Source organism: Stenella coeruleoalba (assembly GCF_951394435.1).
Source record: "Stenella coeruleoalba genome assembly, chromosome: 12".
Lineage (NCBI taxonomy): Eukaryota > Metazoa > Chordata > Mammalia > Artiodactyla > Delphinidae > Stenella > Stenella coeruleoalba.
Window position 1 is genome coordinate 65,135,269 of NC_137158.1, and position 26,964 is coordinate 65,162,232.

Sequence of the window (26,964 nt, forward strand, 5' to 3'; positions counted from 1 at the left end):
TGAAGGTCTTCAACATGCCAGCTTTAATTTCAATAGCATAGTTTCTGCCAAAATTAATCTCTGAATTTCTTCCCTGAATCTTAATACAAGGAGTCATACAGTAGATGTAAAAATGAACAAATAGGGACTTCCCTGGTGGTGCAGTAGTTAAGAATCCGCCTGCCAATGCAGGGGACATGGGTTCGAGCCCTGGTGTGGGAAGATCCCACGTGCCGCGGAGCAACTAAGCCCGTGCGCCACAACTACTGAGCCTGCGCTCTAGAGCCCATGCTCCGCAGCAAGAGAAGCCACTGCAATGAGAAGCCCGCTCGCCGCAACTAGAGAAAGCCCGCGGGCAACAATGAAGACCCAATGCAGCCATAAATAAATAAATAAATAAAATTTAAAAATTGAACAAATAACAGGCTAGTCACAGGAGCCGTATTCATCAGTCATCACTGTTAATCAGCCATCTCTTTTATAATGGAACGGTAAGTTCAATTGCTTCATCCATAGGGAAGTTATCTAACTTTAGATTAATGATAGAAAAACAGAGACTTTTCATGAGAATTCAACAGAATTACGTTCTGTGATTCTTTGTAGCAAATTTCAGGTGTGAAATGACAAGTGAATTTGAGCAGCAGTTAACCTAGAGCTTGGAAACGTCCGTCTAATCTTTTCATTATGTGCAAGGAAAAGCAATAGCAGTAACCTGGTCATCAACACTGTACTACCTGTGGCCATTCCTCACGTCATGTCAAAGTATTCTATAGATTGTGGAATTTTAGCACTTAGATAAGCTTTGTGTTACTAGAATTCGTCAGCCCTTTACCTAGCACATAGGAAACAAAACTTTGATACGTGGCAATTTCTGGCAAATGTCATTAGATCATTTGACCATAAGTCAAATTAATTTCAGTGAAACTGCTCTGTTCCCACTGTAGTAGTCCTATAGATTTCTCCCTGCCTTCCCTCCCACACCCAGTTTTACTGAGAGGTAATTGACATATTAATCCCAGGTGTACAACATAATGATTTGATACATGCATATATGGTAAAATGACCATCACAGTAAGTTTAGTTAACATCAATCACCTCTCATAGTTATAAATTTTCTTCTCACTGAGGTGAGAACTTTTACGATCCATTCTCTGAGCAACTTTCAAAGAGATGTGTTACCAGAAGTTTCTAGACTTCCTGGAGTTACTGTAAGAATCAAAGATATAATGAAATAATTTTCAAACACCATGCAAGTCTCACCCTACTGGGGTGAAGGTGAAGTTCTAAAGTCAGGGAATAAGCTTATGTTACCCTCTTCTCCCGTCCCCTCTGTGGTGCATTCGCCTCTGTTAGTTGCATTCAAATGTGTATGCTTCTACTCCATGGTCACTCCTCCAACGGTTACTTCCTTTTTACTGAGGAATTTGGGGCCCAGAGAATGGAGTACCTGGCCCAAGGCTACAAGACTACTTAATTCAGAGGCAAGGCTGAATTGAAGCCCAGCCCTCTCAACCCAGGCCAGTCTCTTCTTACCAGTATGTTAAGGAATGGTTCATTGAACTAATTCTGTAGATGAGAGTACATTTTAACAAAAATTTAAACAGGGTGAATTAGAATCCCATATTGAGCTGAAGTTTGGTGTCATGGAAGGAGACCTGGATGGGTGTCAGAAGACGTGAATACTAAGTCTAATTCCTTCCTTTGCCAGCCTCAGGATGTGGGCGATTTACCTACTTTGAATACTTATTTCTTCCTCTGTGAAATAAGGAAAGATAATACCTACCCTGCCTACGTACTTGGAGTTGTTGGGAAGATCTAATGAAAAAAATGTTACGTGAAAACACTTTGAAAATTGTAAGGTATTATTAGTAAGGTATTGTGCCTTCCAATCAGATTATATGATTATCTGACCAAAGAGGCTTATCCTCCTCTTAATTCTTTTGAGGAAGCTCTGAAAAACAGATCCATGTTGGAGTAACCTGTACATATAAAACTGTAAAATGATGCCACGATTTTGAATAAAAGCGAGTATGCAAAGGTCAAAATATTCTAAATCAATAGATTTTCTAGCAACAGAGGTATCAGAATTTATCTTTATTTTTTCAAATAAAAAAAACGCATCAGCCTCACAGAAGAATGCTCTAGCAATGAAAGAAAACTGTACTGAATGGATAAAACAAAAATTTTAATATTCTGATAAAAGGTTGCTACATACTTGGTACATAACAGATCCCATGACTGTTTGTTGGGAAGAAAATGAATATTGTGGTAGCCATATGTTTTTGACTGGGTGTTCTTTAAAAAGAAAAAAAAAACCTTGCCCTTTTTCCTTGACAGATATCGACGGCTTAGAGAGCAGTGCAATTGGAGGGCAGCTGATGGCCTCAGCTTCTATGGAGTCTCCTTTCACCCAGGGCAGGAGAATTGATGACTCCACAGTGGCAGGTAGTGACGTGGGTCTTGAGTTTATGAATATGCATCCATCGCATGTGTTACCAGCAATTAAATTATTATGTGGCAGCTTTCTGTACTGACGTAAATGAATTAAGATTTCATCTTGGCAGAAAAATACCTGATGGAAGTTACTAGCATCGTCCAGCCGCTGATGCAACATTCATTTTTTATCAGCACAAAGTGAAGCACAATCCGATATAACCCTTTCCATTGTATTTCCTGTAGTAGAATTGCACATGGCTCGATAATGCTAATGTGATGGTCAGAGAATCCCAGGCCGTTCATCGCCAGGTTGTTTTATCTCCGGAAGGTAACCCACACCCCTTCACGTTCTAGGTGTGGCATTCGCTCGCTACATTCTGGTTGGCTGCTGGAAGAACTTGATCGACACTTTATCAACCCCCCTGACCGGCCGAATGGCGGGGAGCTCCAAAGGGCTGGCCTTCATTCTGGGAGCTGAAGGCATCAAAGAACAGAACCAAAAAGAACGGGATGCCATCTGCATGAGCCTCGATGGGCTGCGGAAGGCAGCACGGCTGAGCTGTGCTCTAGGTATGGCGGACACGGTATCCCTGACCCGTGGCCTGAGGGGTGTTCCCGACGAACACATCGGGAACGGCCCTAGTGGACAACAAGTCTTTTAGGAGTGCTTCTGCCAGGTGAGTGGTTAGAGAATAGACTCAGTTAAGGGGTGATTGTTTGTTTCCTCTAAAGGAGTTGCAGCCAACTGTGCGTCAGCCCTCGCCCAGATGGCAGCTGCCTCCTGTGTCCAGGAAGAGAAAGAGGAAAGGGAAGTCCAGGAGCCCGGAGATGCCATAGCACAAGGTAACAGCAGAAGGGCTAGAATCCACCTGGTGCCTTTGTGAGGTCTGCCTGTGCCCGCACACACGAGCAGACACACTTGTCCCTGTTGGCACGTGTGATACATGGCGTATTGTATACCACTGGTGATGAGATCCCGCGGGACCACAGGCTTGGGTCAGTTTTACGTGGCTGACCCTCCAGACTGCTGACAATAGGTCCCTCTGGACACAAGAGCCATACTGGCTCCTGGCGACTAGGAAAGTCACCTGGCTGCTAGCCAGAGGCCCACCTGGCTCAGCTGTTCACACCTGTGGCGTCCTCTGGCCACTGGCTTTGAAGCTTCCCAGGGTGCACATTTGAGGACCCCCTCAGGCTACAGTGGGAAAGATAGAATGGCCAGGGTTCTGAGGGGGGAATCAAACCGATGGAGGAATCCCTGAGAGGAGGCTCAGGAAGGCTTTGCTCTTGTCAGGGAAAAACCTGAGCTTTGTGAACTTGGGAAAGGGTTGATTTTTAACTTGTTTAAATTAGTTAATGAAGTGGATAGTTATCTAGATATAAGGAAAGAGAATAGCCTTTCTAATAGCAGTGGAAGATAAATGGCAGACAGCAAACAAGGAAAAATTGGAAGCTTGGTCCAACGTGTGCTAACAATGTATCAGGTATATAAAATAGGTAGTCGCAGAAAGAGTCAGCACATTTTTAGCTGAGAAAAACAGGTTAGGTTGGGGTTCCTCGAACCTGAGTAATAGAATCATGTGAGAACAAAGCAACTCTTACACATCCCCAGTGTTAACTGCAAAAGGGCATCACACTTTTACTTAAAATGTACAACTATAAGTTACATAAAGATACTTAAATTTAAAGTTCTTCAAAAACTATTAAACCAGAGCTAGTATTTGAATTATCGACAAATAAAAGATAAAGTCAATATCACATCCGTGAGACAAATGACACTTTGCTAAAAATCGGTTTGCCCTTTACAGTAGGAGCATGGTTCGGCTTCCTCTGTAGGGAGCGTGCTGTGTTTCTGGGTTCTGGACTATTGCTCAGTTTTCCCACTTAGACCCATCTTCCAGTGACTGGACACCTTAATTCATGGAGGATGCTGTCGTTTGGCCTTGCCTTGGCATTTTGCATAATTGACATCTTAAGTCACCTTCTGCACCTTTCTCATTCATTATCTACAATTTAAAAAGTATTATTTGAAGATCACAAGTATAAACGTAAACTCAGGGAGTGAAATGATATGGGAATTTTCAGTTATAAAGCGATCATCATGGCGCTGAGTGTGTACATACATATGTTGTTTTACATGATCATCATCATGAACACCTAATATTAAATAAACCTCAGAGAGGACTTGGGAAGGCCAGGAATTCTTTCTTATTATCAGTATGAGTACACAGGGGCAGAGGATGGGTCTGGGCACAGATGGCTTTAGCTGGGATTGGCACTTGAAGCCCATCCTCACTGCTGTGACTGACCCAGATCCCAGGGGTGGGCCCACAGCTCAGAATCCATGGACTTCTGAACCCCGGGGCTGGGGTCACCGATGTCTGTGGGCCTGTGGGCTGGGTAGTTTGCATGATGAGCCTCGGGGACCTGCCAATGAAGAGCTCGCTGCCAGTGACATCCAGTGACATCCCCCGTTTCCTTTTGCCCTTGCACAAGAGCACATTCTTTCCTTTCCCTCCTTTCTCCCTCCCCTTCTGTCTCCCTTACTTGGACTGTTATTCTAATGAATGTCTTTCTGACGCAGTGAAACTAAAAGTGGAGCAGAAACTGGAGCAGATCGGGAAGCTGCAGGGGGTATGGCTGCACACAGCCCACGTCCTGTGCATGGATGCCATCCTCAGTGTCGGCCTGGAGATGGGCAGCCACAACCCGGACTGCTGGCCACACGTGTTCAGGTGTGTGACCGGATCCCCAGTCCCGCAGGCCTGGCACCGCCTGCCGGTTGGGGGGGAGGGCCGGGAGGGGGCCTGCCATGGGGAAGGGGTAGAACCCCGCACCTGCCAGCACGTAAACAGTTCACAGTAATTCACAGAGTTTGGAAAAGCCCCAAATGAGAGGTTAAAAAGAGAAGAGGGAATAAGGGCCCAACTGAATGTATGTCTCAGAGAACAGAGTGACAGAACTGAATTTAGGAAACTGAACTATCATTGACATTGTCTGTGAGAGGCAGATACAGTATCCCAGGGAAGAAAAACTGATTCTTAACTAGAGGCTGGTAAAAGACCACATAAATTAGGTGAATACTAGACAGATCTAAAAGCTGGTCATGTGTCAGCAGCATAACATGGCTGTGTGTTTATTAATGTCCTTTTTGTTGAAAGAAGGATTTTTGTTAGCTTACATGGACACATCATAAGTACAGTTTGCCTACTTTTAATTTAGCTAGACAAAGGAAAAAATAGAATAGTACATTGTGTCAAAGACAGCCAGAAGTTTGGCTCTTAGCTTTGTAGCATCAAAGTAAAAACAACCTCCCCATCAGTTACGCAGTTCACAGCACCTGTAAAATAAAAACAGAGTGAGAGCTCCACGGTCCTCCCACGACCAAGAAGAAAAGCCTGCCTTCCCTGGCACTGGCGGTCAGGTGGACCTCGGACAAAGGGAGGACCACTCTCCACCCGCAGCAGGCACAGGGAGGCTGCGGCTTTCTTGCCCATCTCCCCAGCACACACCCCAGCCTCTACAAGCTCAGTTCTGGCTGAGCGGCGGAGGGTGGTCAGGAGAAGGATGTTGGCCCGCAGCAGGGCTCAGGCATCCGGGTCTTTCCCAGAGCACTGGCCAGATCTAGGCTCTGTTTATCATCCTCAAAGCAAGTACAGCCTTGAGTGAGTGTTGGTCGACTTTCAAAGATGATTCTAGGGTTGAAAAACTCATCTTGAGAGGAACATGTGGAAGGGCCAGCATGAGTCGGCCTGGAGCACAGTGGGTTTTAATGTGGAGGCTGGTGACCCGCTACTCTCCGTTGCTTTCACAGGCAGAAAGAGAAAAAGAGAAAGACTTAAATTGCACCCAAGAAATTTCTATGGAATCAGAAAATGGCCTGATTGTGGAACGTCAGAGTGGATTATCCACGATAGTCTTTCCTAGTAACTGGACTTACTCTGGGGTGAGGGGTCTCTAGTCCCAGGTCCTATTGGGAACAGTTTGGAAGCTGGCAGCTGTACCATATGTTGTGACTCTTCTCTGAGTTTACTGTGATTAGGTGACTACCTCACCCCCTGCCCCAGTAGTGGTTACGTGGAGCTCTCAGGACCCAGTGGGACATGGCTGGATGGAACCCCTGAGTGAGGGCCCATTGTGGCCAGAGGGCCAGTCCACCACATGCGCACTCATTCTGGGATCTCAAAGTGAGGAGATGTTTCCCGAGTCCTGACTAGAGCACGAGAGAGAGGGAAGAGGACCCTTTGGGAAAACTCACTCAAACAGCCAAAGTCCTGATAAGCCAGTACGCTGGACAGGACATACCAGGATAAACAGAGCTCTGTTCCCAAACTTTCACCGAGGAATCCTTAGCCCACCTCCAGGCTGTCTGGTCCAACTCAAACAAAGGTATGTATAGCGGGAAGAGAGGAAGTGGGAGTGGAGAGAGAGGGGCTCTCGCCGGAGGAAGGGGAACAGTTCAGGAGGACTGTAAGGCTGGCTCAGCTCCTTTGTATCTCACTGTGGGGTCGCCAGAGCGGGCCCAGCTGAGCTGCAACTTTCAGCGGCTGCTGTGTGTGACTCTCTCCAGGGTGTGCGAGTACGTGGGCACGTTGGAGCATACCCACTTCAGCGACGGCACCTCTCGGCCCCCACTGACCATCAGCCAGCCTCAGAAGGCCCCCAGAGGCGGACTCCTCGGGGACCCGGAGAGCGAGGGCTCACCCCAAGAGCAGAGCCTGGAGCAGGGGAGCTCCCTGAGCGCGGCCCCCGTCATCCAGCCCCTCTCCATCCAGGAACTGGTCCGGGAAGGCAGCCGAGGCCGAGCCTCCGACTTCCGTGGGGGCAGCCTCATGACGGGCAGCAGTGCCGCCAAGGTCGTGCTCACGCTCTCCACCCAGGCCGACAGGTGCGCGCTGTTCCCACCACGCCCCGGGGGGCTGTCCCCCAAAGAGCACCCATCGTCTGCTGGCCACACCACATGCTCCTCTTCTGCTCTCAAAATCCTCCCCAGGACAGCTCGATTTGTTAGCCAGTCATTGAAGCCTCTTGTCATTTTTTTCAAGTACGTCTCTGTCTGCCATCACGCTGCACACTCACAGTGAACTCTTTTGTCTAGTGACTAAGGCTGGAGGCTCAGGGGCGGGGTCAGGCAACCCGGGGCGAAGGCTCTGCACTTACTCTGACCACAGGTAACTTCCACAGTCCTTGCTTTCTCATCGTAGCATAGGGCCATAAAGTAGCATAACTCTCACAGGCTAGCCATAAGGTTAAATTAATTAGTTCACTGGAAGTAGTTAGGACAGAGCTTGGCAAATAGTAAACATTTGCTATTTTTATGATAATATTTTAAAATCCTGCACCCAGGAGTGTGATCTAAATTGATGCCCAGCAGTCACATGGAGATGTAGAGGGGGGAATCATCAGTAACTCCAACTGTTAGGTGGTCCTCCTTCTTTTCTAAAAAAAAAAAATGCATATTTATTAGAGGAAATGCAATCTTAAAACATTTAAGAATTTATTGCGAGACTAATAGATACCATTTGTTCCCCTAGTCTAATAAGGCTAAGGTCAACATTTGTCCCAATTTGTCTTCAAAAAGGTTTTTCTTTCTGCCTGTGCAAAATTCCACTAATGTACTAATATTTGTGAGCTGTGTACAAAAAAAAAAAAAAACAAGTAGCTGTTTGGCTACTTGTTCCTGTGGCTGCACGTGAAACTAGACAAGAATGAGCCCCCTCTTTCCTGTTATCTGCTTTTCTGAACTGAGGTGGCCCTTCTTGATGGGGAAAGTGCTTTGGTCACCTTCACCTGGAGACCATCCCACTTCACTCATCCACACTTGGCGGCTGTGGCCCAGACGACCCAGCACAGGTGCAGTGAAGTTCACATGGGAGGATGGACAGCAAGGGCGTAGAGATGTGGGAGGAGCATCGCTGGCTGGGCTCAGAAGACTCGAGTTCATTCCTGGCTTTGACGCCAACCAACTGCAGGGTTGAGTCTGTGTAAATAGTTGCACTGAGATTCAGTTTCTTCATCTACTGATCTGGTACAATAATCCCTTTTTCCTGTCTGTCCAACAGGGTGGCTATGAAAGTGTTTGGGAAGCTGGAAAGTGGTATACAGGTGTCAGATGGGATATAATATTCACCACTCTTTTCCTACTAGGAAAGAGGAAGAAGAAATGATTAATGGGATCCAGAAATCAAATGGTGTTGAAATTACAAAACACAAGAAAAATATATTTGTTTAGATAATTTGTAAATGATTAATCCACTGATTCCCATCTTAAAACTTGTGTGCCTTGTATTATCCCTTCACAAGGGCTTTGTTATTCGGTTCCTATTGGAGACACTCTCCCTTACCCAGAACATGGCATCCCGTAGGGCTGCTTTATCTTCTGGTGTCACCACGGATTTGGAGGGCAGGCATCAGGATGACCCCAGAGGGGAGGGAGGCTGGCTCGCCTCATTCCTCATGTGCCACACAAACTGGTGTTTGATCCCAACATTCCAAGTGCCAGTGAGCCTCAGCCTCCTCTAAGCCCTGCTACCTGTGCTTACCTCCTTCTCCCTAACTCCTTCTAGAAATGTCTATGCCCAACAGAGTGGAAAACAAAAAGAACCTGCAAAGTCCTTAATGTTAGGGAATATTCATTATTCCAGTACATGCTTGAGCTTCACCATGTCCAGGGCTCTGGGTGTATGAGTCAGAGGGGTAAGAAGGTCAGTCCCTGCCCCTGGGGGGCTTACAGATCAAGTTTACTCTGCTTCTGAATCCTCCTCAGAGCCAAGCCCAGCATTAAACTCGCCAATTGTAGCCCAACAAAAGCCTTGATTAACTTAATGCGTTTTTTCTTTAACATAGCTTATGAAATTGTAAGAATTCCATTCCCAGTTTTTCAGTTTCTGGGAGCGATCCTTTGCCATCTTTCAACTTCTTGCCAAATGTTTTATGAGTGCCCGTCTCAGCTGAGCTAGGCCATGGAGCTACAAAGATTATTTTTTTAAATATGGTCTGTGCCCTTCAGATTAGAATCTTAGAGTAGACTTGTACTCAGTAATAAGAGATATAATACATTATTATATAATACATTATTTATAATACATTTATTATATAAATGTATTATTTATAATACATTTATATAATACGTCATTATATAAATGTATTGTGTAATACATTTATAATACAGATACAATACTGTACATTTCTTCACAGTGTTTACACATTTTCATTAATCACATCTAAGAAAATTACCATAATCATTCTGCCATAAAGACTTTGCTGAATTGTTTCCAAGTAACAAGTCTTTTTGTTTCATCCAGGCTCTTTGAAGATGCTACAGATAAGTTGAACCTCATGGCTCTGGGAGGTTTTCTTTACCAGCTGAAGAAAGCATCGCAGTCCCAGCTTTTCCATTCCGTTACAGAAACGGTTGATTACTCGCTGGCAATGCCAGGTAATTCTTTCCCAGCAGAAACTGTGCCATGAGGTTAGCAGGAAACAGCCCAGATCTCTGATACCGACAGCCTGCCTAAAGACTTGAACCCACATTCCCTTCGTGCACAGTCACCTTGGCTCGAGTGGAAATTTGTCATCTGGTGTTGAGGCACGATCGCGGCAGGTGGGGGTTGGCGGTTTGCGCGGGGTATCATCCTTTGTGAATGGAAATGTTGCTGCCACCGCTGTTGCAGGTATCACCGCTGGAGCTGGACTGTGTTCTGCTAAATCTGGTGCTTGTGATGTAGAAACGGTGTGGCTCCTCGATGCAGATAGCTTCACGTGAGGGTAGGAACTCCTCTCCGTATCACAAAGCACACACCTGCCTCAGTCCAGCCTACTTGCAGAAGCAGCTTCTAATTTCAGAAGGACCTGGGAGAGAAAAATGGAAGGCTTGACAGAAGCCTCAGGCCACTCTTAGAAAAACTGCTCTCGTGGCATCTCCCTTTAACGGTGGGTCAGTATCTCTGTCTTCATGGATGAGGCCAGATGAAGGCCCTCTTGAAGGCCAACACGTGGAAGAGGGGGTAGAGTTGTACTGAATCACCCAGGCATCCCAAGTGGGTGGCAGGTTGCTCACAAACTCAGCTGTCCATCAGCAGCCAGGGTTGTTGTGCTGTAACAGTGAGTACCTTGTCCCCATGGCAGAGTCACAGAGCCGTGGGCCAGGATCGCACTGGTGGCAGGTTGAAGTGCACGACCTCCGAGTTCCTTCCATCATCAGGAATTTTGATGCTTACTGCAGATTCTAATTTGAGAACCATAGTCCTTTCCTGTGAGTTTTTAATAGACTTTAAAACCTTAGCTATATAAAGCCAACCTCCCAGACCCAGCCAACTGCCGGAGCATCTCTGAGCCCAGAGACCACTTTCAGAGTCTTCTGCATGGAGAAATCAGCAGACTCCGAGCTTACAAAAAACAATGAGCAGTGAGGGTCAGGAAGAGGCAGCAGACCTAGGGGGAAGAAGCATTGGCTTTGGAATCAATCAGATCCAAGTTAAAATGCTGCCGTCACTACTTACCAGCTGCGTCATTTTAGGCAAGTTGGTTCACCTTTCTGATCTTCAGTTTTCTAATCTGTACATGGCAGTAGTTACATTTACTTCTTAAGGGTTGCTTGTAAAATTAAAGTGATTACAGACATAGAGAACAGACTTGTGGTTGCCAAGGTGAGGGGTGGGAGAGGGATGGAGTGGGAGTTTGGGATTAGCAGATGCAAACTATTATATACAGGATGGATAAAGAGCAAAGTACTACCGTATAGCACAGGGAACTATATTCAATAGCCTATGATAATCCATAATGGAGAAGAATATAAAAAAGAATGTGTATATGTGTATAACTCAATCCCTTTGCTGTACAGAAGAAATTAACACATTGTATATCGACTATACTTCAATAAAAATAAGAGTGATTAAAGACACAAGAGCCAACACAATGTCTGATGCAGAGTAGACAATCAGTAAATGTCAGTGATTGTTGGTACTGTCATCTTGAAGTTTATTTGATACGGTAAGGCGACCTAGAAAGGCACGTTCTGGTTGGAAGAGGCTGATCGTGATCAGTATTTTGTAGGTGTATGGGAGAAGCAGGAACACATGGGCAGAAAGAGAGTGGAGGAGACTAAGGTGACAGTGGCAGAGAAGTAGCGAGAGATCCGAGTAGGCAAGGATTGTACGGAAGCAAGACAGAGGTTAGATCGCATGTTATTGGGTGCAAAGGGGCCTGACCTGCTTGGCAAGGGCTTCAGAGGTACCATTAAGCATTGACCAAGTGGATGGTGGCTGTAAAGGATGGGGACGATAACAACAGTAACAGTATAACTAAGTGTGTGGGGCAAGCAGTCTGTGCCAGGCCCTGTGCTAAGTACTTTATGAGCATTATCACATTTCATCCTTGAAGTAACTTTAAGAAGTAGGTGCTATTATCCCCACTTTTACAATGAGAAACTGTGGATTAGAGAGGTAAACTTCTGGTCCATCATAACCCAACTACTACGTGATGGAGCCAGGATTTGGGCCTAGGCAGCCGATTCCCTGGCCCTTCTACTTAACCACGACATCATTCCTCCTTATCAACAAGCATTGTTTGCCTGACAAGTGTAAATGTCAGGGATGCTACAGTGAACAGGAGAGGTGGGCCCTGGCTTTGTTAAGTGAATCACCTGTTCTTTCTTGAATCCAGGCTCCTGTCCTGTGTTGGCAAATTCATACCGAATAATCCCACTGATCTGAGTATGGCTCTTTGATTTTCGTCCTCTCTCCATGTTTGAACAGGTCAAACTATTTCTGAGTTTTGGATTGATGGCTTTCATGGTCTTACCTTCCTGTAGGAGAAGTGAAATCCACCCAAGACCGAAAAAGTGCCCTCCACCTGTTCCGCCTCGGGGACGCCATGCTGAGGATCGTGCAGAGCAAATCGAGGCCCCTGTTCCACGTGATGCGCTGCTGGAGTCTTGTGGCGCCACACCTGGTGGAGGTGAGCACCTGGAAAGTGGGCAGCCCAGGGGCCTCCTGCAGCAGAGCCAGCACAGGGCTCTCCAGTCAGCATGGGACAAAGGGCACTGTGGCCACAGCAGTAAGGTTCCCATCACCTGGTCGTAAGCATCATTGTTCTCTGATTATACCTTATGGCACCTAAAGAATTGCCGCAAAGGGCAGCGCTGCCCTGGTATCACTCTGACCCTCTATCTTTAAAACTATGTGACTCACCTAGACACCTCACACTGCCGTTTTCTTATACTTCATGGTCTGCTATCAACCTAAGTCTGGAGTTTCATTTTTATACATGAATATAACAATGTCTTTTGTTCCTGCCAGGCTCTCTTTTCTAATAGCTGAACATATTCTAGGCAGTGCCTTCTAAGTAGGGGAACCATAAATCCTGGTTTTCCCAACAAAATTAACTAGGACCCCTTTGACTCTCCAAAAGAAAGCAGTCCATATGATAAATTATATGGTAACTCCATGTAAGCATCTCGATACATGATGACTGGCTACTTCTAAGTCGATGGGGAAATTGTTGCCCTGTTTCACAGTGGTAACTATTCCAAATAGTCCTTTAGCACTTACTTGGTAGAGCTATGTCATAAAATAAAGTATTTTTTGGAAGTAAATTTACTAACCTGAGAACATTCTAGTAAGGGGGTAAAAAATAGTTATGGAGAAACAATATATCAGTTTCGTATTATGCTATAATAAACCACCCCCAAAACCTAGTGACTTCAAACAGTAACTGTTTATTTAGCTCATGATTCTCTGGGTCAGAAATTCGAGCTGAGCTGTGCAGCTCTTCTAGTCTGGGCCAGGCTTGGCTAATCTCAGCTGGCCTTATGTGTTCACTTGTGGTCAGCCTCTGCAAAGACTGGGGCCAGCTGGTTCATGACTGGTAAGCCTGGGCAGATGATGGTCCTCTCTGTGTGGTCTCTCCTTCTCCAGCAGACTAGCCCTGGCTCAGTCACATGGCATTCTTAGGATTCCAAAGGAAAGCAAGAGGGCAAACCCCAAATCAGAATTGCTTTTCAATTCTCTACTTACATAATATTTGCTATTGTTCCATTATTCAAAGCAAGTCACACATCCAAGCCCAGGGTCAGTGTGGGAGAGGACCGCTAAAGGACACGGATACAAAGATGTGAGCCAATTAAAGCTGTATTGGTGCAATCATCCCACATCCCTGAGGGACAGATGTCGCATCTGATCTTCGTATGTTTGGGGCATGGCTAACAATGAGACCATGGGTGGTTTCCAGACTAGGTTCCAGTGTCTTTAGTCAGCATGTTCTATACCACCCAAGAAAACAGTCACGTTACAGGAAAAAAGAAGAAGAAATTATTAGAAACTCTTATTTTTCCAGAAACTTCAAAGTGAAATTGGAGATGTGTCTGATCAGTTGGTTAAATTATTTAAAATGCAGTTCAGTGTGCTGTTCATTGATACTTATCCCTTGAAATCTTTTACTTTAGCAGAATTGCTGCTTCCACCTCCCTACGATAAGGTGTGTTAGGAAGACCTTCAGAAACCAGATTCTTAGTTGCTTGAAGTCCTGAGGGTGTTTGACTCTCTGAATTTTGCAGGCTGCCTGCCATAAGGAAAGACATGTGTCTCAGAAGGCAGTTTCCTTCATCCATGATATACTGACGGAGGTTCTCACCGACTGGAATGAGCCACCTCATTTTCACTTTAATGAAGCACTCTTCCGACCTTTTGAGCGTATCATGCAGCTGGAGTTGTGTGACGAGGATGTCCAAGACCAGGTCAGTGTGTCACGGTAGCAGTGCTGCCGTCCTTGCCATAGCCTGCTGGCTCTTGTTGAGTGCACTGGCAGGACTGTTCTGTGAGTGCTGCATACTAAATCTTTCCAATAAGCCTATATGGAATCTGTGACAAGAAGAGGTTAAGCAATTTAGCTAAGGATTCATGATTAGTGATTGGTGGAACTGGGATTTGAACCATGCAATCTAGCTGTAATAGTCTATACTCTCATACCTAGCCTATACCCTTAACCACTATCATATTCTCTGCGGAGAGACAGATGGTAAAGAAACTAGCTAGAGACTTCATATTTATCTAGCATGATGGTGGGCTAGGAACACAGACAGATTCTCTGTCTCTGAAATCTACTAAAAATGTTAAACAGGGGTTAAAAATTTTATTTTAAACATCATGTACACACTGGCAAGAAAGTAAGGAATACTAAGATGCCCCAAACTAAGTAACAATGGGAAGCCCAAAGAAGTAAGCAGGGCTCTGAGACTGGATTGGCCATGAGGGAATTGGCCATTGGGTGAAGCTGAATGTCTGCATTCAATCTAAAATAATTGGCTCATTAGGAAATAGAATGTCATGAATACAGAAATAAAATAATAAAAATAGACACACGCACTGTCCCTAACTCCCCACCAGGAATCCAGATATTGGAGTTATCAGAGACTGACTTTAAAGTAACTATGCTTATTAAGTTCTGAACAGTGTTCAGAAAGATTTACTACAGGAGGAATTTTGGCTGTGGTGGCATGAAGAAGTTAGTGAATCCTCTCCACAAAAATCAAGTATATGAAAAGAAAAAAAATTGTCAAAAGCAGCCATTTCAGGGCTCTTGCGATTGACCAAAAGGGCAGACAACAAATTGAGTAGCATTTATGGTGAAAAATAGTTCCTGCCAGAACTTTGCTTAAGAACAGTGGGAGTCTGTGACCTTCTTGCTGAAGATGGAAGTCATCCCTTACAAGCTGTTGGCAAGAATAGTAATTTGACCAGTGTGGGGCTGACTGGGAAAATCAGCTTTTCTGCACTAAGAGACAGACTTGGTTTGAAGAAGAGGAAAAAAGACCATTGGTCTGTCAACTAAAAGTGGTGAATTCATTAGGAAGTGAGCAATAGAATAATACTACAACTTTGCTAGCCTAAGGCTGCAGTGGTGAACCAGTAAGAAATGTAACGTGGGACTCTGGAAGCCAGAGATTTCATAGAAGGACTAGGTAAGTCCGTCATGCATCCATCTCTAGCTGACTGAAATGTGGGCATATATAGGATAGACCGTACAGATCCCATCAGAAAGTAAAAGACCAGAGAGACTTAGGAACTGGCTGAACTTTGTATATTCTCCCCAGCCTGCACACACACATTGGTTGGCCGAGGGTGGAAGCCTTAAAGGCTCAAGGTATTTAAGCAGAATCTCTGCCTACTTCATCAAGTGACAACTAACCTATGCAGACACGGGGACAGCACTAGGAAGTCAGGCTGAAAAATAAAAATAAAGAAATTGAGTAGAGACATTATTGGTGCCTCATGCCATGGGAAGAGTAGAGACAGATTCTACAGTGTAAGTCCAAGCAACTTAGTCAAATAAATAAATAAATAAAAACTCAAAAATAAATCCAGCATTGCTACAATATATTATCTAAAATGTCCAATGTTCAGCAAAAAAAAAAAAAAAAAAAAAAAGAGATATGCAAAGAAATAAGAAAGAGTGATGTATACTTGGGGGAAAAACAATAAATAGAAACTGACTTAGAGTGAGACCAGATGTTGGATTAAGCTAAAACCAGGATTATATATATCCAAAATGCAGATTTGGAGGCGGGAAGACAAGCAGACACAGGATCTAGAAGAGCTGGTGACCTCTACCAATGATGCCATCACAGTAGAAATTACAAAGTATTTAGCTAAAGAAATCTGGTGCACATGGTGGGAAGAGGGTTCTGTTCACTGGGTCCTGGCTCTGGCTTGGGATGTTGGATTAGGGGACAGAGACTTTAAGCAGCTATCATAAATAGGTTCAAAGAATTAAAGGAAAATATGATGACAATGACTCAAAAATAGGGAATCTAAGTAGAGAAATGGAAACTGAAAGAATGCAAATTCTAGAGTTGAAAAGGACAATAACAAATGAAAAATCCACTAGATGGGCTTACCAACAAGATTTGAGATGGCAGAAGAATCAGTGTAAGATTGGTTTAACAGCTCAAAATTCAATTAATGTCATATATCTCATTAGTAGAATAAAGGATTGAAACCCTATGGTTATCTTAACAGACACAGAGAAAACATTTTACAAAATCCATCACTCATTTTAAATAAAAAACTTTCAAGAAATGAGGAATAGAAGGGAGTTCCCTAATTGGATAAAGGGAGTATTTGAGAATCTTACATCAAACACTACACAGTGGTCAAGGACTGAATGCTTTTTCCCAATAATTAGGAGCAAGGCAAAGATTTCCATCTTTACCAGTTCTATTCAACATTATGACTTTTACTCACTGTACCAAAAAATTAAAGGCATCCGATTTTGAAAAGTAAAACTGTCTTAGTTCATAGACAACATGGTCTTATATGTAGAAAATCCTAAGGAATTTATTTTAAAAGTTACTAGAATAAATAGTGAGTTTTGGGACTTCCCTGGCAGTCCAGTGGTTAAGACTCCACGCTTCCAATGCAGAGGGTGCAGGTTCAATCCCTGGCCGGGGACCTAGGATCCCACATGCCATGCGGCGCAGCCAAAAAAATAAATTAAAAAAAAAAAATAGTGAGTTTAGCAAGGTTGCCGGATACAAAAACAATGTATTAAAATCAATTGAATTCCTATATTCAAGATGTAAGCTATCAAAAATTGAAATTAAGAGAACAATTCCATTCACAAGAGCATTGAAAACAAAATATTTAGGAATAAATTTAGTAAAAGATGTGAAATACCTGTACACTGAAAGCTACAATACATTGCTGAGAAAAAAATAAAGAATATTCCAATAAATTATGAGATATGCTACGTTCATGGCTTGAAAGACAGTATTTCTTAAATGGCAGATTTCCACAAGTTGATGCATAGATCCAGTGCAATTCCTATCAAAATATCAGCAGACTTTTTGAAGAGATTGGGAAGATGATTCTCAGATTTATATGCAAGTTCAAAGGATCTAGAATAGAGAAAACACATTTGAAAAAGAACAACGAATTTGGAGAATTTACACTACCCGATTTTAAAACTTCAGTCATCAATCCAGTGTGGTATTGGTGTAAGGGTAGACCTATATAGATCAGTGGAACTGAATAGAAAGTATAGAAATAAATTCTCACATGTATGGTCAATTTTTGACAAAGATGTCATTGCAGTTCAGTAGAGAGACAGGATATTACTTTTAGCAAATGGTGCTTGAACATATACAATGAAAATGAACTTACACCCTTCCTCTTACCATGCACAAAAAATAACTCAAAATGGGTCATAGGCTTAAATAAGAGCAAAAACTATAAATGTTTCTACAAGAAAACATAGGACACCATCTTTGAGGCCTTGGGTTATGCAAAGATTCTTTAGAAATGACACCAACAGAATCCATAAAAAGAAAAAAATTGATGATTTGGACTTCATCAAAATTTAAAACTTTTGCTCTTCAAAAGACACCATATAAAAATAAAAAGAGGGGCTTCCCTGGTGGCGCAGTGGTTGAGAGTCCGCCTGCCGTTGCAGGGGACACGCGTTCGTGCCCTGGTCCGGGAAGATCCCACATGCCGCGGAGCGGGTGGGCCCGTGAGCCATGGCCGCTGAGCCTGCGCTCCGCAACGGGAGAGGCCACAACGGTGAGAGGCCCGCGTATCGCAAAAAAAAAATAAATAAATAAAAAAAATAAAAAAAAAAATAAAAAGAGAAGCCTAAAGCTGTGAAAAAAAATTTGCAAATCATATATCTCAGGAAGGGCTTACACTTAGAATGCACAAAGAACTCTTAATAACTCAATAAAAAAGACAATAATGAGAAGACAAAAACCTAACTTCAGAAACACCAAAATATTTACAAATGGCTTGTGAAAAGTTTTAGCAACACTAGTCATTAGTAAAATGCATATTAATGTGATACGGCTGCTTATTTAGAAGACTTTTCAGTGAGTTTTTCTAGGTTCTGATTTTTATCCTTCACTAAATTTAACCCAGAAATAGGGAGCAGAGAAGCACATCATTCTTCCCAGAAATTCGCCTGCTTCTTAGAAGGAAAAGGCGTTAAATGCCACCTCCTTTGCCTCTGCAGGTCGTCACATCCATCGGTGAGCTGGTTGAAGTGTGTTCCACCCAGATCCAGTCGGGCTGGAGGCCCTTGTTCAGTGCCCTGGAAACAGTGCACAGTGGGGACAAGTCTGAGGTGAAGGAGTACCTGGTCGGTGACTACTCCATGGGTAAGACTGTGCGTTGATTTCGTATCCTGAAACTTGTTTATTAGTTCTAAACCATAATTATTATAGCTCTAAGGTTTTGTTGTTTTTGTTTTTTTTGTTTTTTTTTTTTTTGCGGTACGCGGGCCTCTTACTGTTGTGGCCTCTCCCGTTGCGGAGCACAGGCTCCGGACGCGCAGGCTCAGCGGCCATGGCTCACGGGCCCAGCCGCTCCGCGGCATGTGGGATCTTCCCGGACCAGGGCACGAACCCGTGTCCCCTGCATCGGCAGGCGGACTCTCAACCACTGCACCACCAGGGAGGCCCTAGCTCTAAGGTTTTTGAGTGGAATCTTTTTGGTGGAATCTTTAAGACTTTCTGTATACACGATCACGTCATCGTCAAAAAGAGGCAATGTCACTTCTTCCTTTCCAATTTGGATGTATTTTATTCCTACTCTTGCCTGATTGCTCCAGCTAGGACTTCCGGTACTATGTTGAATAGGAGTAGTGATAATGGGAAGAACGTGTGGATGATTCTGGCTGTGGAGCATTAGTTCTTTATGCCAAGCTTCATGCTATCAAAAGAATTCGGATAGGGCTTCCCTGGTGGTGCAGTGGTTAATCTGCCTGCCAAGGCAGGGGACACAGGTTCGAGCCCTGGTCCAGGAAGATCCCACATGCCGTGGAGCAACTAAGCCTGTGCGCCACAACTACTGAAGCCTGCACACCTAGAGTCCCTGCTCCACAAGAGAAGCCACCACAATGAGAAGCCTGCACACCTCAGCGAAGAGTAGCCCCTGCTCGCCACAACTGGAGAAAACCCCCGTGCAGCAACGGAGACCCAACACAGCCAAAAATAAATAAATTAAAAAAAAAAAAAAGAAGTTGGATAATAGGAAGACTGGCATTCAGCTGTTTTAGCAGCAGGAAATGAGCTGGTGTATCAGGAATACAAGTTCTGAGTTCTGCCAGCAGACCAAGAACCCTGAGCGTTATCAGGCCCAGCTCTCAGTGACAGATTGGACAAAAGGCCGAGAGACTTCTGTTGTTTCACTTATACGTATCTGTGTTGAGTTCTTTCGTAAAGCCAAAAGAAAAATGTTATCCACTTGCTAGGAAGAAGCAAAAAGTATCCAAATAACAGGGAGTTCGAATTAGGGAGATCAGGTCTGGCTGGAAATAGATGGGCAGCCATACAGCAGGCCCAGTGACAAGAGGTGTTGTGTCAGGGGTCCCCAAGACTACCCCTGCACTTAGAGACCCATCAGAAGGACTCATGGGACTCAGCCTGTAGTTATGCCAAGAATTATTACATAGCTCAGATTTATTACATGGCTAACAGCCACGATAGTAAGGACAAGCCAGATCATAAGGGGAAAACACAGAATCCCTGCACAGGCTTCTCACCATCCCATGAGGGGGTCCCACAGAGCACACTCTTCCTCCAACAGGGAAAATGCAGCAACATGTATGACCATAGGGCAGTGTGTAGGTCTTTCTGCCCAGGGAAGCCCACTAGAGACCCAGCAAAGGGCTGGTCACTTAGGTACCCTCTGCCTAGCATATTCCAAAATCCATACTCCCTGAAAAAAAGCAGGGGTTCAGATTAAACCACATTGTTTGCACCAACCATCCAGTCACAGTGAACCATCCAGTTAACTGTTGCTTGGGAATATTCTGAGAGCCGGCTTCCCAGACTCCGGCCAAGGGCCCATTGTGCAAGCAGGCCTTTCTAAGGATAGCAGCCTTAAGCCTTCTATGTTAACTCTTTTCGGCTTAGGTATGAATAAATTAGTATATGCCATCAGGGGTTTATCTAAACCTTCCCTTCCCTATAATTATGTGTGGAGGAGAATTCCAAAAGACCACATATTTAATTGCCCTATGTAGACCTACCCATTGCCTCAGCCCTGTGTTCAGCCGGCTTTGCCCTCGTCCCTCTACTGAGCTCTCTTCATAGCCTTCCTACAGTTCCCTCTGCAGGCAAAGCTGAGAAGGACAGCATGGGAGCCAAGCCAGTTATCCAGTCAAAAGGCTCAGGCTTTTCTCCAACAGACCTTTTTTAAGGCTCTGTGGAAGGTGCTGGGAGTATGGGCAACCTGAAGGATAGAGACTTAACTTTCTTAAAACTCTATAAATCTTCCTCCCTCAGGAAAAGGCCAGGCTCCGGTGTTTGATGTATTTGAAGCTTTTCTCAATACCGACAACATCCAGGTCTTTGCTAATGCGGCCACTAGTTACATCATGTGCCTTATGAAGTTTGTCAAAGGACTGGGTAAGTGGAGCCCTCCTTTCCTGCCTCCTGACAGCTGGGGACCCTCTCCTGGATGGCTCTGTGTGAACTGGCTGCAGCAAGCAAGCCAGCATCCTGGTATAGAAGCAGATGGCGCTATGCTGTGCGCTCAGAAGCACAAAGCTTACTGTAAACGCAGCTTGGATTCTGTCCAGGGTTGATACTTTTCATTGTGTTCATGGAATAATTTTATAATGAAGCATGTCTTCATATATTATTTTACTCCAACTTCTTTTTGAATCTTAAAATAGTCAATATTGTGTTCAATAATTACCCTCATACAGGAAACTACTGTCCTCAGTGTCATATAATTAGAAGTCTATTAATTAGTCTATTAGCCTAATTAGAGTTTGAGTTCCCAGCTCTTAAGCAAAAATTAAGAATGCCTTCCCCCAGACCTTACTGATTACAAAACGTATTTTGAAGGTGTAGAAGTCACCCTTCTTTGAGACTTTGTGTGTTTTAGGAACTACCTAGCTGATTTTATGCTTAGTTTAGAAATACTTTAACACAGTAGAGTCTTGCTCTACAGCATAACCTGCTGGATCAGATGTTTGTATAACACGTGTTTATCTGGGGTGAAATGGAAGGGAGTAGCAGTTAGTTAAACCCAAAGTTTAAAAGGAACTTAAGTCTTTACGTTTTGAGATTTTCACCCTGGTGTGCTCTGAGACCTGTAGCCTTCTTTTAAAAAAAGAAAATATAAGGTTCATAATATTCTTTTGTATTCTTGTAAAATAACTGACAGTTTCTTTGTAAAAGAAAATAGGACACAGAGAAGCTAGGTGACTTCATTCATGTTCCCCTTATTTTGGAGCAGGAGTAAAATGCAAGTTTCAAGACAGAGGCTGGAGGCCACAGGTCTGATCCACAGACCATCCTTGTTACATTCTGTTCTTACATACACCCATTCTATGCTTCTGTATACCCTGGGAAATAGAGGGCTGAGCTGAGGGGCAACCATGAAAGCCCCTCACTTACCCACTTTACATAATGGGCTTCAGAGGAAGGTTTCTTTTTTTTTTTTTTCAGTACGCGGGCCTCTCACTGTTGTGGCCTCACCCGCTGCGGAGCACAGGCTCCAGATGCGCAGGCTCAGCGGCCATGGCTCACGGGCCCAGCCGCTCCGCGGCATGTGGGATCCTCCCGGACCGGGGCACGAACCTGCGTCCCCTGCATCGGCAGGCGGACTCTCAACCACTGCGCCACCAGGGAAGCCCGGAAGGTTTCTTTTGAAAGACAGAGGAAGATTTTATTCTTTTTAAACTCTGCTCTACACTAAATAGAAGCCAAACAGTTTAGTATCTTAATCATAAGAATACCTTAAAGTAATGAATCTCTGTCTTAGATAGTAAAAAATCCAGTCCTTGTTTAGAAAAAACTTTCCTCCTGTATTTCTCCTTTACTCTCTCAACTACTACTTCACTCACAAGAGTTCTGACACCAGATGTGTGGGCTTTGTTCCCACACCAAGCAGTTCTCTGTGATGCCAGCTGGGTGTCCTATTGTTAAATCAATTCTGACCCCAACCAGAGTTAGACCAGCAGACCCCACAGGTGAAGGGCTCGGTCCTATGAGACTGCCCCCTGCCATTTCAAATGACAATTACAAGTAGAAGGTCCCCAAGTTACCCACAACTTCTGTTTAACTTGGCTACAAATCAGAGGTTCCCGTGACCCCCCATCCTTTGGATTCAGTGATTCGTTAGAACAGCTCACAGAACTCATTTATCAGCGTATTATATAGTAATAGATACGCTAAAGGATACAGATAACAGCCCGATCAAGAGGTTATATAAGTTGAGGTCCAGGAGGGTCCCAAGCTCAGGAGCTCCTGCCCTCATGGAGTTGGGGTACACCCTCCTCCCAGCATGTAGATGTGTTCATCAACCCAGAAGCTCTCTGAACGCCATACTCTGGGGATTTCTTATGGCGGCTTCACCATGTGGCCATGATCAATCATTAACTCAATTACCAACCCCCCTCTTCTTCCTATGGTTTTTCTGGTGACCAGCCCCCGTCCAGGAGCTTACCAAGCTCTTCGCCTCACTAGAACAAAAGACTCTATCACTCAGGAAATTCCAAGGGATTTAGGAGCTCTGTATCAGGAACTAGAGTTGAAGATCAAATATTAGAACAAAAGAAGCCTAGTAGTCTTATCATGTAGGAAATTAGGGTTTTAGGAGCTCTGTGCCAGGAGCCAGAGGCAGAGACCAACATATGTATTTTCCATTATTCCACAACCCTATATTTTATTTAAGAACCATTATTATTGGTATTCTATTGTTTGGTGAACAGTTGAGGACCTGCTACGGGGGCATGGTGACCCGTACATACTGTGGGGATACACAGATGAATATAACATGCTTCCTGCCTGTGAGAGGCTCACAGCCTCTTCTGGGAAACAGACACAAATCAATAGTCACAGTTCAGGAAGATGAATATTTTCATAGAGGCTAGGAAAAAAAAAAAAGCTATTTAAGCTGAAATGAACAAGCAGCTGAGACGGGGTGCTTGGTAGTAGGGCCACGCAGACTTCAAAGGGAAAGTGACAATTGAATTTTGCGGCGTGAGCTGCTGTAGGTTTACTTTTCTAAAAGTAGGGTACGTTGGAGGTACCACAAAGGAGGGATCCTAGGTGATGAGATGGAAACAGAGGAAGGGGCCAGGCTCTAAAGGGCCCTGAATGCCACACCAGGAAATCGAGAATGTGCAGGGACGGTTCTGAAGCCACCGAGTGGTGTATCACATGTGACATTAGAAACAACTGGCAGGCACGTGTCCCTGTGGGTTAAGGACAAGAGGCTGCAGGCAGAGACCAGTGTGCAGGAGTTTGGGAGAGAACAGAGAGGATGGAGGTCAGGATATTGTAGAGATGGGGTCCAGAGGGCTTGGACCGCTCTGACGTGGGGTGTAAGGGAGGGTGGAGCTGAGGTTGACTCCCCAAGTTCCTTGCCAGGACTGACGTTTCCCAGAATTAGGATATCCAAAAGGAGTGGAGGAGAGGAACAATAATGAATTCTATTTTGGGCACTGGGACATGTTGAGTTTCTATGAAATATTCAAGTGGAGATGTTAGAAATTTTCACGGTAGAAATGTTAGAAGTTTGAGATCTTATCTCAGCGAGGGAGCTGGGGCCTGAAAATGGAGATGCAGAATTATCAGTGCACACCTGAGGATATTTAAAACAGAAAGATGCCATTTTTTTTCTGTGAATTATAAGGTGGAGTTACTTGTCTGTGGCTTGGGGTCAGTGGGCACATCCGCGGCCCCAGTACAGCCACGCTGGCTGTGTCCTGCCCGCCTCCAGGGGCCGCCCCGTGCACAGACTTTGATGTGTGACACAGCAGCCTCCGTAAAAAACTTGGAACACTGTGATCAACAGGATAGGAAATGGATTTATTTTTTATTCCCACTTGGTTATGTCGACATGAATTTGAACTGCTCTGTGTTTTTATACTGTAAGGTGTGTTAATCTAAACTAGGGGTTGGCAAACTGTGGCCCACAGGCCAATCCCACCCACTCAGAGTTTTTAGAAATCAAGTTTTATTGGAACACAGCCCTGGTCATTTGTCTGTGGCTGTTTTTGTGCTATAGTGACAGAGTTGAGAAGTTACAACAAAGAGAGTGTGACCTGCAAAGCCTAAAATATTTACTCTCTGGCCCTGTATAAAAAAAAGTTCACCAGTCCCTGATCTAAAATATACAAATGGTTATCTGTTCTTTCTTAAGGAGAAACATGCCTCTTTGTCTGCTAAATTTTAACGAATACCTAGTAATTATGTCTGTTTACCCACAGGGAAGGGTGCCAGTTGCTACAATTGTAGACGGAAACAATTACAGTACTGTGGAATAATTGTATTAAAAGTATAGAAGTAGATTCGTACATGAGAAGAAAGATGATAATTTCCAACTACTGTGTGCCTGTAGGCTGTCTAGATGCCCCCTACAGATCTGTTAAATTTCTAGATATATACACACAAAATAGAAGTCATTTCAGTTCAGTTTAGTAGTCTCCATCCCCACCCTAGATGTCTCAGATCTTCCCAGAGTCTTCCTTTATCATCCCTGGTTAGTGCTGAACACTGGCAACAAAGGAGGTCCTTTTCCAAACAGAGAGAGGCCTAGTGCTTCCTTTCTGCCCAGCACATGGCTGGTCTCCAGGATCATCCTGTCATCAAAGCTTCAGAGTCACACCATCAACAGCAGGGCCCAGGGAAGTTAATTAGAAAAATTGCCGTGTGTCCAGGTACAAAAAACCACCATCCAGCCACTGAAAGTACTGTTGCAGGATATGGAAAAAGTGGTCATTGTTTAGTGAAAAGGGGAGTTACGGAACAGAATAATTTCAACAAGGTAAGATGTACAGTGTGATCCCAAATGTGTTTAACATGTACACATGTAGGGGGAAATTTGACTGAAAGGGTTGTACAATTTGGAGTAATTTTTCCTTTCTTTTCTACGTTAGTAGACATTTGGGGAACGCATGCTGTATGACTAAGTAGGTCTTCTGTTATAAGGGGATAAACAATATTTGTCTCTGTCTCTCCTGCTGCCCCCAGGGGAGGTGGACTGTAAAGAAATCGGAGACTGTGTCCCAGGATCCGGAGCCACGTCCCCAGACCTGTGCCTCCCTGCCCTGGATTACCTCAGGCGCTGTTCTCAGGTACGCAGGCCCTGAAACCCACCTCAGAAGATGCTTACAAAACACGCATGGAGGTATTTTGTGGATGCCTAAGCGAAGTACTTTCTGCTGTCTCTGAGGAGATTGGGGCTTAGTTTTGGAGTATAAAGTTTTGTCCCCCCCGCTTCTACAAAGGAGAGAAAGAAAGTAATGAAAATGTACTAAAACACACAATTGGGTTTTGAGATCTCTGAAACTTCTCATTCATACTCCGATACGTGAACTACCATAATCTCTATATCTGTGTCAGATATCGAAATCCTTCCGATGGTACGAAAACATGGACAGTGGGCTGCACACAGTGAAAAGAGACATTTTAAAAAGTATGCAGTCAAGATCTAGTAAAAAAAAATCCAGTGAAACATCATTTATCAGTGTGAACAGTGACCTTCCTTATGCTAAGTCCAGCGACTCTCTGTCGTTACCGTGTCACACGCCCATGGGACAAGATGATGCTCCCTTCTCAAAGCCCTTTCTCCCTAGGCTTCGGTGACACCCCCTCTCCGTAGCTCTTCTCCTGTCTTCTAAGGTTGTGTCCCTGGCGTCCTCTTGTCTGTCTGTTCCTCACTCTCCCTTGGTGATAACATCAATAGCATTAAGCCCCAGGGCTTTAGAAAGGATGCACAGCCCTGATTTCCTCCTCCAGCTGCTTCCACAAGGCCCACATGACCTGATTCCGCTCCCTTTCCCCCCTCAGCTCCTTGCCCCTCACTCACTGTGCTCGCCACACTCCCTTTCTGTCCCTCAGACACACCCTACTTGTTACTGCTCAGGGCTGTTGCTGTTCCCTCTGCCTGGAATTTTCTCTCCTCAGATCTCTGTATGACACGCCTTATCGTCCAGATCTCATCTGAAACATCATCTCCTCAGAGAGACCAGGGCTTAGGTATCTACCAACTCCCTGCCAGCATTCCCCACACACCTAGGTCGCTCGTTGTAGGACTGCCTAATTTTTCCTATAACGTTTCTGTCAAATTTTATTTATTATTTGTGAAAGGAGTATGTCTGTAAGATGCACAGGGCAGGATTTCTGTCTGTCTCACTCCCAGCTGTTTCCCTAATTTCTGAAACAGTGGGGCCACAGCAGGCACAATTCTAATTCGTGAAGGTACAAGGCTCCTTGGGAGTCTGTCCCAGTAACAGATTCCGGCGGTCTGGGCTGTAGCAGTGAGAGTGGAGTAAAGAGCCCGAGGAGCCTATTAATTCTGCTTCTCATGCCTTCATCGCACCCACCCTGCCCTCGGATTCCTCCATCCCCCATGTGCCCTCCCCCCACCCCCATTTCCTTGATATTGAGTCAGGGGAAGGGAAATCAGAGTCTGGTATCTCATTTGCCTACAGACTCTCTTCCCAGTGATCCCTATAGAACACTTTCTCTTAGGCAAAAATTCTTCACATGTTTATGGGTCCCTTCACAGGTTTATAAAAGTCTATAAAACTCGTATG

At 44.5% G+C, this 26,964-nt stretch overlaps 1 protein-coding gene across 1 annotated transcript in view; it reads left to right on the plus strand.

Moving 5' to 3' along the window:
- The window catches only part of ARFGEF3 (ARFGEF family member 3), a 184,255-nt gene that overhangs the window by 124,172 nt on the left and 33,119 nt on the right, over positions 1 to 26,964 (plus strand). Inside the window, exons 15-25 of the mRNA XM_079938734.1 lie at positions 2,317 to 2,424; positions 2,770 to 2,985; positions 3,148 to 3,258; positions 5,000 to 5,150; positions 6,986 to 7,303; positions 9,720 to 9,853; positions 12,227 to 12,372; positions 13,970 to 14,149; positions 18,418 to 18,562; positions 20,693 to 20,815; positions 25,397 to 25,500. Coding sequence (XP_079794860.1) covers positions 2,317 to 2,424; positions 2,770 to 2,985; positions 3,148 to 3,258; positions 5,000 to 5,150; positions 6,986 to 7,303; positions 9,720 to 9,853; positions 12,227 to 12,372; positions 13,970 to 14,149; positions 18,418 to 18,562; positions 20,693 to 20,815; positions 25,397 to 25,500 — 1,736 coding nt within the window. The remainder of the gene's footprint in view (positions 1 to 2,316; positions 2,425 to 2,769; positions 2,986 to 3,147; positions 3,259 to 4,999; positions 5,151 to 6,985; positions 7,304 to 9,719; positions 9,854 to 12,226; positions 12,373 to 13,969; positions 14,150 to 18,417; positions 18,563 to 20,692; positions 20,816 to 25,396; positions 25,501 to 26,964) is intronic.